The sequence below is a fragment of the Sceloporus occidentalis genome, unplaced genomic scaffold (assembly GCF_023333645.1).
Source record: "Sceloporus occidentalis isolate IW3139 unplaced genomic scaffold, rSceOcc1.0.p SCAF_49, whole genome shotgun sequence".
NCBI lineage: Eukaryota > Metazoa > Chordata > Lepidosauria > Squamata > Phrynosomatidae > Sceloporus > Sceloporus occidentalis.
This window is the reverse complement of record NW_028317029.1, coordinates 3,254,282-3,266,781: the sequence shown is the minus strand read 5'-3', so window position 1 is coordinate 3,266,781 and position 12,500 is coordinate 3,254,282. Positions and strand designations below refer to the sequence as shown.

At 42.7% G+C, this 12,500-nt stretch overlaps 1 protein-coding gene across 1 annotated transcript in view; it reads left to right on the top strand.

The window, feature by feature from the left end:
• LOC149288910 (pre-mRNA splicing factor cwf19l2-like) overlaps positions 1-12,500 on the top strand; it is a 70,584-nt gene that overhangs the window by 31,980 nt on the left and 26,104 nt on the right. Inside the window, exon 11 of the mRNA XM_089491176.1 lies at positions 6,094-6,219. Within this exon, the coding sequence (XP_089347302.1) occupies positions 6,094-6,219 (126 nt within the window). The remainder of the gene's footprint in view (positions 1-6,093; positions 6,220-12,500) is intronic.

The following is a 12,500-nucleotide window of genomic DNA, read 5'->3' as shown; positions in this document are numbered from 1 at the left end:
GGTGAAGATGTCGGGTCCTAGTTCTCAGATAGGAGATGTCGCATACCAAACAAGGGAATTTACATGATTTAGTACCAAAATTGTTCTGTGATTAAAATTATATTTCTGTTAACATGTAAGCTGCAAATGCATATGTTTTGTAAGATCGTGTCTGTATGTATAATTTAACAGGATCTGATAAAACTTATGGCGGGTAAAGGTGATGGAAAACCCTTCCACTTAAAATTAAGGGGGTGGTAGAAGTCTTATTAAACACTCATCTACAGATACCAGACACGCCAGAAGGCTTGTTTTTCCCTCAGAAATCTCATGGTGCTGCCACAACCACAAGGGATTCTGGGTAGGCGAATGCAAAGAAGGTCAACAATTATCACCTTTTGCCTCTATAGCCACTTTATACACGGATCCCTTGAAAGTAATTGCCCGCTGTACAGGACAGCCTTTAGACAAAATTCGGGTAAGAGGTGCGGTAGACAGATTAACAGGATCTAGACCGCTTCAATATATGGTCTTTGATTGCATAATATGCTCCTTCTTTGATCTCAGCCCACCTGTTTTCAAGCATACTTCATAAATACTTCTTTTTAGCTTCCTGTCACTTCCCAAATCCCACATTATGCAGTCTGTACACCGAAAGTACAGTATGTGTTATAAATATATATTAGATGTATGTATTAGAAACGCTTCTTGGGTGTACACTATGGAAGCTGTCAGTACCACTTATAGTTTTTCACTTAATTCGTCCCATACTTTTATTTTATTATATTCTGGCTTAATCGTTAACCTACCGTATTGGGTCGAATATAGGCCGCACTTTTTCCCCCCGCTTTAAGTCTTTAAAGTGGGGGTGCGGAATATATTCGGGGGCTAGCGCCCGACGCCTGGGACATGCAGTCCCGGGCGCCGGGCAGGCAGCGGGGTTAGGATACAGATCCCCCGCAGCGGTGCAGGGGATCTACATCCTACTCCCGATACGCTCAGACAGCCTCCCCTGCCAGCACTTCCCACGGGGGGGGGGGGGGGGGGGCCGGCACGGGAGGTTGTCTAAGCGCATCGTGCGGATGGTCACCGGTTGCAGAGGTTGTTTACCTGCATCGCCGCAGCCGGTGACTGTCCGCACGATGCGTTTTACCTCTGCCCCCAAGACTTACCAGAGGAGACTCCCGGGTGTCTTGTGGGCCTGCGGGGGATATCTACGCAATACGCGTATACATCAGCTGAGTGCCGTCACCGGAAGTTGTGTACGCGTATTGCGTAGATGTCCCCCGCCGGCCCCGCAAGACACCTGGGAGTCTCCTCTGGTAAGTCGGGGGGGGGGGGCAGAGTGGCAGCATATCTCGGGGGGGGGGGGCAGTGGCAGCATATCTCGGGGGGGGAGGAGGGGGACAGTGGCAGCATATCTCGGGGGGGGAGAGGGGCAGTGGCAGCATATTTCGAGGTCGGGGGAGGAGGAGGACAGTGGCAGCATATCTCGTGGGGGGAGAGACAGAGTGGCAGCATATCTTGGGGGGGGGAGACAGACAGAGTGGCAGCATGTTTTTTTGGTGCTTTTTTAAAGAAACTTTTTCTTTAAAAAAGCACCAAACTTTTAGGGTGCGGCCTATATACGGGGGCGGCCTATATCCGAGCCAATACGGTATTTTAAAAGCCGTTCCTTTTTGTTCTCTGTGCTAGTGTCCCTTTTACACTGTAATTCTATCTGCTGATGTGAAAAATGTATTCCAAATAATATTGAAATATTAATAGACAGTCAGTGGGTGAAGTTTCTGGAAGGTTATCACTGAAGCATATTCTGATTTAAAGCTATTTTTAGATTTGGTATAATTATACGTCGCTTCCAAGGGCTGTTTTGTTCAAGCGTGAATATTTGGCAATGAATCGGCTTCTTATAAATCTGTATATACTGTGTGTATTTATATATATATGTGTGTGTGTGTATGTACATGCATGCATGTGTGTGTGTGTATATATAATATATACCGTATTGGCTCGAATATACGCCGCACTTTTTTCTCCTACTTTAAAGTGGGGGTGCGGCCTATATTCGGGGTCTAGCGCCCGACGCCCGGGACATGCAGTTCCGGGCACCGGGCAGGCAGCGGGGTTAGGATACAGATCCCCCGCAGCGGTGCAGGGGACCCGTATCCTACTCTCCGATACGCTCAGACAGCCTCCCCTGCCAGCACATTCCACGGGGGGAGTCCCGGCAAGGGAGGTTGTTAAAGCACATCGTGCAGATGTCCCGGCAGCGGAGGTTGTTTACCCGCATCGCCGCAGCCGGTGAACAGTGGCAGCATATCTCGGGGTGGGGGAGACAGAGTGGCAGCATGTTTTTTTTGGTGCTTTTTTTAAAGAAAAAACTTTTTCTTTAAAAAAGCACCAAACTTTTAGGGTGTGGCCTATATACGGGGACGGCCTATATCCGAGCCAATACGGTATATAATGTGGCTGCAGATATATAAATTAAGATCCCGTTTATTCATCTCATGTATAATTATCCCTGTAGAAACCGATGGATTTAGGAGTCCGAATGGGATGCTTTCGTAGAGATTTATGTAAAATTGCTCCAAGTCCGCATGACTGCCTGCCATATTACTGGAGGCGTTTGAATAAATTGACCTGTACCTGTTAGGATGTTTCATCTTGGCCAATATGGCTTCTTTGTGACAAGATGAAACATTTAATCTCGCCATAATAACATAAAAGATCACCCCTGGGGCAGTTCTTCCCAGGGGCTGGCGCATGATGCATTATTCATCTAGGGTGTTTGTGTTAGCCTAGGGCGACAGTCCATGGCCGTAGAGGCACGTCGCTCTCTGGGGTGATCTGATGTGTATAATCTATCAAGTCCCCAACATCTGATCTCCTCAACAAGCCCGTTTCCATTATGGATGACTGTGCTGAGCCGTCACAGCCTCCAGAGAATGCGGTAAAAGATGGTGCGCATCTTTAAGACGTGGAGCTCTAGGATATCGCGCTCCTTGGTGAAGACAGTGACCCCCATATGGGGCAGTTGGGGCACTGCATTGGGTCAGCACCTGAGGTAAATAAGCCACAGCGAGTAATGATCAAATAGCCCTCCATTCCCTTAAGGAAAAGTTGGCAGGAGAGTTTGCAGGACAGCTGTGGTTTCAGCTCTCTGACTTCAATATTATGTTAGGGATATTAATGGATATTAATGAGACAAAATAGGCAAAACCAATATTTCGTCACACACACAAAATAACGATGCTACCAAATATTGCAGTACCACATCCACAATATTAATTTAAGGAGATACCCTATATTTTATCTCCGATCCTAAATTCTTTCAGATCGCCGAAAATTATAATTCAAATTAGATAGATATCGCCACGATAGTCAATCAAAAATATTTATTTATTGTGAATACAATTTATAAAATCTATGTATGAGTCACACAGTGCATAATGTAAAACACAACGTTCTTAAAACATGTCAAAATAAATCAATTCAAATACAATATATTATCGATAGTTATCAATATGAATTAGTACTATATGAGTCTAACACACAATTAATTTCCAGTCCACTCAGCAACCAAAAATTTATAATAATCCGGGCAGTAATAAAGATATCACTATTTCTCTTATATTAGTTTAACTAATATGACAAATTAAAAAGTAATTTAATAATGTCTACGAGTATTAGTGAAATTTCTAATAGATGCAAATGATGTCAAACTTCATCTACAGGTAAAAATACCTTTTCATTATTGTTATTATCACGGGTTATAAGCTGCAGTCTCACAAGCCGACATATACAATAATGCAATATATTATTTCCCAGAAACAGGGAATTCTATATGAAGAAGACAAAATTCATCTCTATTCAGAGTAATAAAACAATTATAATTACCACCACTTGTTGCTGTTGTCCAACTGGTCCTTGTAGAAGTTAATCCAGGTTCAGTGGCAAGAAATTAAGTGGGAAAGAATATAACTTTCTAAAAGGTATATAGGTTAGAACTCAAAGTAACTCCAAGAGTGAAATATGGTGCCAGAATCTTAAGATTCCAATTCTCTGGGGTAAATTTGGTGAATCAGTCCGTCCTTTTCCTTTTTCTTTATTTTTTTTTTTTTTTTTTTAAATTATCCAAGACATAAGCTTAAAAACAGAGCTTATTATCATAGCCTCCACCTCTTGTTTGGAATTCTCCAATCATAACGGTGGGTTTTACCCATTAAAATTAGGATTTCTACTCATATTTACACCGTTGTAATTTCTTAATTTACCTGTGAGAGACGCTCTGGTCTAAGAATTAATTTAAAACCATTACATATGTGTTTGGAATTTATCCTTGGTCACCCTAATCGCCAGGTGTTACCTCCTAGATAGTAACTCAGGCCTTGGTAGTCTTACGACGTATCCCCCATTCCAATTTACATTCCTAAGGATATGCAGCGTCTACTCCTTAACTTTCTCATGGAAGATAACATTAATTGTATCATACATACTGAAACATCATTATACATGAATACTCCTTTGTTCTCAATTATAGAGGGAACAAGGACAAAAAGAAATCATCACTACATGATTAAGTAAAATAAAATGGATCTGACTCCATTTTGATTTCATGTAAAATAAAGAATATGTGAAATACATGTTTTCTATGATAAAATATCTGACAATACGTCATGACGGTCAAACCCCGGCGTGCTTCTGCTGCTGGCCCTGTATACTGTATAGTTAAATCAGTGAGATGTCATTGGTCTCCCTACACATTGAATTATGCATTACTTATAAAGTACTTTAACATGCATTCTTGATTGGTGGGGCCGCGAAGGATCCCTGGAGTGACCTATTAATTATTTGTAACGCTTGTGGCACTTCTGTCTGCTTAAATATAATATGGAAGATGTGAAAGTGTATAGCGAAGCAAGTCCCAGATGGAAATGTCTTTTTTTTTTTTTTAAATGATGTTTGTAAACATTAATAAATCGGTTAACCTGTTGTGTGGCCTGTATTCTGTCTCCAAGATTACAATTAATGTAAAGTAAAGAAATATTTAGCGCCTCGTTTGGACAGAAATACATCATTAGTGCTTGCCTTTGGCGGTAATGCTGATTTTTCCTTTTTGTGATATATATATATATATATTATATATAATTATATATGAGAGCCATGTGCAGCCAATTTCAAAGGATCAGAAAATAATGCCCATTGGCTGCCCACATTCATCTTAATTATCTAGAACATTCTGTTGCTTCTATCAAACTAGGGTATGGCCAAGCACCATTACAAATGGGTTCTAGGTCTAGGTCTCATTTTTAAAGGGCCCATGGAAAAAAATGTGATCGAGTGCAAAATCCAAGGCCATGTACAGAGCCATAGTTTAGCGCTGACCATACCTAGTTTGACTAGTAGATTGTGCTGAGACCGCAGAGCTAGAATACATAAAAATGGCTAATATGCAGCGGTCTGAAAACATCATATTATGCAAAAACTAGAAAGAGTTCAAAGACATGTTTTTCAAACGTTTAATCTGATACAAGTAATAAGAAAATAGTGTGACTTCCTATTTAAATGGTTCATGTATATTGATTGTATACGAATAAAATATATTAATTATTGAGCGTGCACGGAACCCAGGGATTATTTTCTCATTCCACATTGGTTCTAGATCCATACCTTGATATTTAATTCAATTGTTCTCTCGGCTGCTTAATACACACACGCATGGCTTTTTTTTGTCCAGGTTTTCCTGTAGAAGTCTTTCAAAAGAACCGATTCCACTTCATTTGTTCCGTGTTCATTTCCTAGCTCACAAATCCCATTATCAAGGACACCCAATCAATTTGCCGAAGGAAACAAGAACGGAGGGCACTTCGTTAACAGTAGACGCTAAAAACCTTTCTGTACGTCTCAATAATTTAAAGATAACACAAAAAATAAGGGGTAGCCAGCTTTCGGAGGACGTATGTTCCAGAAATGTTTCGTTCCAGGCAGCCTGTCTCTATAAAGGCTTGGTTGAGACTTCAATGAGATGAATATTTTATTTCAAAGCCAAGCTGATACTGGTTTTTAGCCTCAGCACATTGTTTTTTTTTATAACCTATTCTGTTTTATTTGTAGGGGGCTGCTCCGAAAGAAGAAAACGAAATCCTCCTTGTGAGAACCGATCAGTCGGGCCGGTCTTGGCCAGTGAATGCCACGGCAGAGGAGGCTGAGTCTAAGGGCGGCGGGAGGAAGAGACAGATGGTATGTGTGTTTTATTTAACTTTAGTTATTGTGTTAACATTGTCGCTACATATATACATACAATCAAAATCACCCACAAAGGTATGTGGTCACCCCTCCTGGTTGTTGAGTTTAGATCTCGATAGGCAGACATTGGCAGTAGAACGGGTCATACTGAAGAGCTCAGAGACTTTAGACGTGGCACTTATAGGATGCAGCCTTTCCCACAAGTCAGTTTGTGAAACTTTCTGCCCCGCTCTATTGTAAGAGCCATGATTTATCTACTCGGCCACGAAGCAGTTGACTGCACACACTCTTCGAGCAAGGCTGCTGAGATCGAAAACACAGTGCATAAAATCATTGTCTTCTGTGGCATCTCACACTACAGAGGTCTAATTTCCCACACTCCAAAACCTTGTTTAAAGCCTTTACAAAAGGGTGGAAGCTGGGCAAAGGGGGGAGAGGTAACTCCGTATCGATGCCTATGGTTTTGGAATGGGGTGCCCAACAAGCTTATATAAGTGTGATGATCAGGTGTCCACGTACTTTTGGTCATGTAATGTACATTATATTGTGAAGTGCATCCAAAAAGACATGTCTAAGTGACCTTTTTCAATGTTTGCTCATTTACAAGTTCTGTCAAATCATTGCGTTTTCAGTGGGGTGTCAGAATTGCAGATGGCAGGCACAGAAATATGGCGGGGACTGCGTTTTCTAAATATAGTACTTATCCGTAGCACATGTGTACGGAGTTACAGCCGCCGTTACGTATTGTGATGTGGTTTTTGGGTGCGAAAACGCTCCAAAAACCTGTACCAATGTATTATGCAGCTTGTCTGTTTTTGCCAGTTATTGGAGCTATCCCCATTGCCAAGATGTCCTCCATGTTTGACAATGCGGTCAGGTGTACATCCTGCTCAATGTATGCAATCCTTGAGCAGCGCTTCGAGGGTGCATATTGCTGTGCGAGATGTGTGCGGGTTGCTCATTTGGAAGCACAAATCCTGAGTCTAGAGGAGCAACTGGCAACACTGAGATCTATTGACAACTTGGAGAGGAGTCTGCTGCTCACTGAGCAAGCTCTCTCGCAGGTAGAGGTGGGGGAGGATAGTGGGATGGAGGTACAGGACAGTCAGGCAGCTAGCTGGGTTACAGTTAGAAGGCGGGGTAGGGGGAAAAGCGCCAGGGAGGCTAGTCCTGATCTAGCACACCCCAACAAGTTTGCCCGGTTGGCAGATGAGGGGGATGTTAGTTCAGAGTTAGCAGTACTGCAGCAAGTCACTGCCTCTGACCACCAGAGGGGTGTCTGCTCCAGTAAGGAGGGAAGGAGGAGCGCAGGGCAGGCCAGACAGGTGCTGGTAGTGGGGGACTCAATTATTAGGGGGACAGACAGGGCGATCTGTCACAAAGACCGGGATCGCCGAACAGTGTGTTGTCTGCCTGGCGCTCGAGTTCGGCACATCGCGGATCGGGTTGACAGATTACTGGGAGGGGCTGGAGAAGACCCAGCAGTCATGGTGCACATTGGCACCAATGACAAAGTGAGAGGGAGGCGGAGTGTCCTTAAAAATGATTTCAGGGACTTAGGTAGCAAGCTTAAGGCAAGGACCTCCAAGGTAGTATTTTCTGAAATATTACCTGTGCCACACCAGAGAGGCAGCGGGAGATTAGGGAGCTAAACAAGTGGCTCAGAAGCTGGTGTAGGAAGGAGGGGTTTGGGTTCATGGAGAACTGGGCCGACTTCTCTGTCGGATACAGGCTCTACGGTAGGGACGGGCTGCACCTCAATGGGGAGGGTGCAGCTGTGCTTGGGGAGAAGATGGTCAGAAGGGTGGAGGAGTGTTTAAACTAGGGAAAGGGGGGGAGGGAAACTACAATATAGAAGGGGAAGATAGTGTAGATAGAGAGCTGGGGCTTATAAATGTACCTGGGGGTGGAGCGGAGGGAGGGGTTAGAATAGTCAATAGGGATAGGCTTCATAGGGGAAAAAAACATACACCTCTAAATTGTATGCTTACTAATGCCAGAAGTCTGACCAATAAAACTGACGAACTGGAGTTAATAATGTCTGAAGAAAATTATGACATAGTGGGTATAACAGAGACATGGTTGGATGATAGCTATGACTGGGCGGTTAACATACAGGGTTATAGTCTATTCAGGAAGGATCGGAAAAAACGAAAAGGGGGAGGAGTTTGCCTTTATGTAAAGTCCAGCCTAAAGGCCACACTGCGGGAGAATATATGTGAGGGAAATGATAATGTGGAGTCATTATGGGTAGAAATATATGGAAAGAAAAATAATAAAATACTGATCGGGGTTTGCTATAAGCCACCAAATATAATGGAAGCAGCAGAAGATCAATTATTAAAGCAAATAAACAAGGCAGCTAATCACAATGAGGTGGTTATTATGGGGGACTTTAACTATCCCGACATAAACTGGGAAACCGAGACCTGTGAATCTCATAAAGGAAACCGGTTTCTGACTATAAGTAAGGATAATTATCTGTCCCAAATGGTACAGGACCCGACCAGAGGGGGCGCCCTACTGGACTTAATATTAACCAACAGACCTGACAGAGTAACTAATGTGCAGGTCAGGGGACATCTAGGAAATAGTGATCACAATATGATACATTATAACTTGTCCTTCAATAAGGGAACTCTTAGAGGAGCCACAAGAACTATGCACTTTAGGAGGGCAAAGTTTGATCAACTAAGAGAAGCCCTTAACACTGTAAATTGGGAAAATGTCCTCAAAAACAAGAGTACAGACGCTCAATGGGAGATTTTTAAGAATATCTTAAATTCTCACTGTGAAAGGTACATACCGTATGGGAATAAAAGAGTCAGGAACAAGAGAAAACCAATGTGGATAAATAAAAATGTAAAGGGGGCAATAAATGGCAAAAAAAAGGCATTTAAGCTACTAAAACAGGAAGGCAGTGAGGAAGCACTAAAAAGCTATCGGGAAAAAAATAAAATATGTAAAAATCAGATAAAAGCAGCAAAATTGGAGACAGAAAGACTCATTGCCAAAGAGAGTAAAACAAACCCCAAAATGTTCTTTAACTATATAAATAGTAAAAAGGTTAACAATGAAAGCGTTGGCCCCTTAAAAAGTAATGAGGGCGAAGTTATAGACGGGGATCAGGAAAAAGCTAATCTATTAAATATATTCTTCTCTGCTGTATTCACAGAGGAAAATGAAATGCCAGGTAATATACAGCAGGATGAGATAACTGCCCCAGTACATGTCGCCTGTCTAACCCAGGAAGAAGTGCAGTGCCGCCTAAAAAAAATCAAAATAGACAAATCACCAGGTCCAGATGGCATTCACCCCCGCGTTCTAAGGGAGTTAAGTAATGTAATAGACAGACCCCTATTTCTAATATTCAAGGACTCTATAGTGACAGGGTCTGTTCCCCAGGACTGGCGCATAGCAAATGTTGTGCCAATATTCAAAAAGGGGACAAAAAGTGACCCGGGGAATTATAGGCCTGTTAGTTTAACTTCTGTTGTGTGTAAACTGTTTGAGGGTTTCCTAAGAGATGCTATTTTGGAGTATCTCAATGAAAATAAGTGTATGACTCCATATCAGCATGGGTTTACAAGGGATCGGTCCTGTCAAACTAACCTGATCAGCTTTTATGAGGAGGTGAGCTCAAGACTGGATCGGGGTGAATCGCTGGATGTCGTATATCTTGATTTTTCCAAAGCATTTGATACGGTGCCACATAAAAGGCTGGTACATAAAATGAGAATGCTTGGGCTGGGGGAGAATGTGTGTATGTGGGTAAGTAACTGGCTCAGTGATAGGAAACAGAGGGTGGTTATTAATGGTACATACTCTGAGTGGGTGACTGTTGCTAGTGGGGTACCACAGGGGTCAGTTTTGGGTCCTATTCTTTTTAATATATTTATTAATGACCTTGTAGAGGGATTGTATAGTAAAGTATCAATCTTTGCAGACGATACTAAGCTCTGTAACGTGGTTAACACAATAGAGGACAGCGCACGATTACAAATGGATCTGCATAGGTTGGAGGCTTGGGCTGGGATGTGGCAGATGAGGTTCAACACAGATAAATGTAAGGTTATGCACATGGGGAAGAAAAATCCAGGCTGGGAATATGTATTAAATGGGAAAACACTGGGGACGACTGACATGGAAAAGGACTTAGGAGTTTTAGTTAACAGTAAATTTACCTGTAGCGACCAGTGTCAGGCAGCTGCTGCTAAGGCAAATAAAATCATGGGGTGCATCAAAAGGGGCATAGATGCCCACGACAAGGAAATAATTCTACCCCTGTACAAGTCACTAGTCAGACCACACATGGAATACTGTGTACAGTACTGGGCACCAGTGTACAAGAAAGATATAGTGGAGCTGGAGAGGGTTCAAAGACGGGCAACCAGAGTAATAAGGGGAATGGGAGGACTACAGTACCCAGAAAGATTATCAGAATTGGGGTTATTTAGTTTGGAAAAAAGACGGCTTAGGGGGGACTTAATAACTATGTATAAATATATAAGGGGACAGTACAGAGATCACTCCCAGGACCTATTTATACCCAGGACTGTATCTATAACAAGGGGACATCCTCTACGGCTGGAGGAAAGAAGGTTTCTACACCAGCACAGACGGGGGTTCTTTACAGTACGAGCGGTGAGATTATGGAACTCTCTGCCAGAGGAAGTGGTAATGGTAAACTCAATAAAAGAGTTCAAAAGGAGCCTGGACGTGTTTCTTGAAAGCAATAATATTACAAGTTATGGATATTAGATTAATAGGGACAGAACGTTGATCCAGGGATTTATTCTGATTGCCATATTTGGAGTCGGGAAGGAATTTTCCCCCTGGTATGGGGCAATTGGCATCTGCTTCATAAGGGTTTTTTGCCTTCCTCTGGATCAACACAGTAGGGACACAATATGTATATAGGTTGAACTTGATGGACTTTGGTCTTTTTTCAACCTTATGAACTATGTTACTATGTTACTATTGCTTCTGCCTCGGGGAGGATAAAGCATCATCTGTAGCGTTCCTCGCAGCAACATGAATGAGGCTTGCTGTTTTTATTACAGATCAAATACTAACAGACAATAGTTTCATACATTATGCCACACAATTTAGTCTATGGGAGAATTGCAGTTTGAGCAAGAAAAAAAAAATCTTAGTGATGGTGGTAACCGCCTCCCAGCAGAAGTGGTAGAGACTAGATCAGAGGTGTCCAACCTGCAGCCCTGTAGCTGCTGCTGGACTACATCTCCCATACTCCTCAGCCAGCTCCTTAGCTGAAAGAGCATTATGGGCTGGTCACCCCTGGACTAATTATAAAACCAGACCAAGGACTGATTATTAGGGCTGCAACAACTAATCGATAAAATCGATGATAATCGATAATGAAATTCGTTGGCAACGAATTTCATTATCGATTATAAAATGAGGGTTTTTTCAGAGCAAATGGCTGCTGAGAAAGAAAGGGGCGGGGCCAATCGGCAGTGACTGCAGGGATGGACAGGGAGGAAGAAAGGGGCGGAGCCAAACGGCTGATTGGCTCCGCCCATTTATTTAGCATCGCCATGGCTGTGACACTCATCTAACTGTGAGTATAAAATTAATATTTGGGCTGCTGAAAGTTAGGGGAGGTGGGGGTTAACTTAGGGGCAGGTATAGTTAATGGGGTGTTTAGGGTTAACTTAGGGGCAGTTATAGTTAATGGGGTGTTTAGGGTTAACTTAGGGGCAGGTATAGTTAATGGGGTGTTTAGGGTTAACTTAGGGGCAGTTATAGTTAATGGGGTGTTTAGGGTTAACTTAGGGGCAGTTATAGTTAATGGGGTGTTTAGGGTTAATTTAGGGGCAGTTATAGTTAATGGGGTGTTTAGGGTTAATTTAGGGGCAGTTGTGTTGATGGGATGTTTAGGGTTAATTTAGGGGCAGTTATAGTTAATGGGTTAATTTAGGGGCAGTTGTGGTTAATGGGGTGTTTAGTGTTAATTTAATGCTGAGGACTGAGGGTTAATTTCATTAATTTAATAAAGTTAACTTAAGGTGCAGTTAGAGGTAAAGGGGGGCAAACTGAGGGGAATCTAAATCCTGGGGGCAGTGAAGATTAACCCTGTATTTATTTATAAAAGTATTGTGTCTGTGAACGAGTCTGCAAATCCTATGAGGGCACTATGGCATATCGGGAGTATACGGCATACCTGGGGAGGGCAGTGTGGCATGTCGGGGAGGGCAGTGTGGCAAGCCTGGGCTCAAATATGCATAACTGGGGGGCAGGTTGGGGAAATA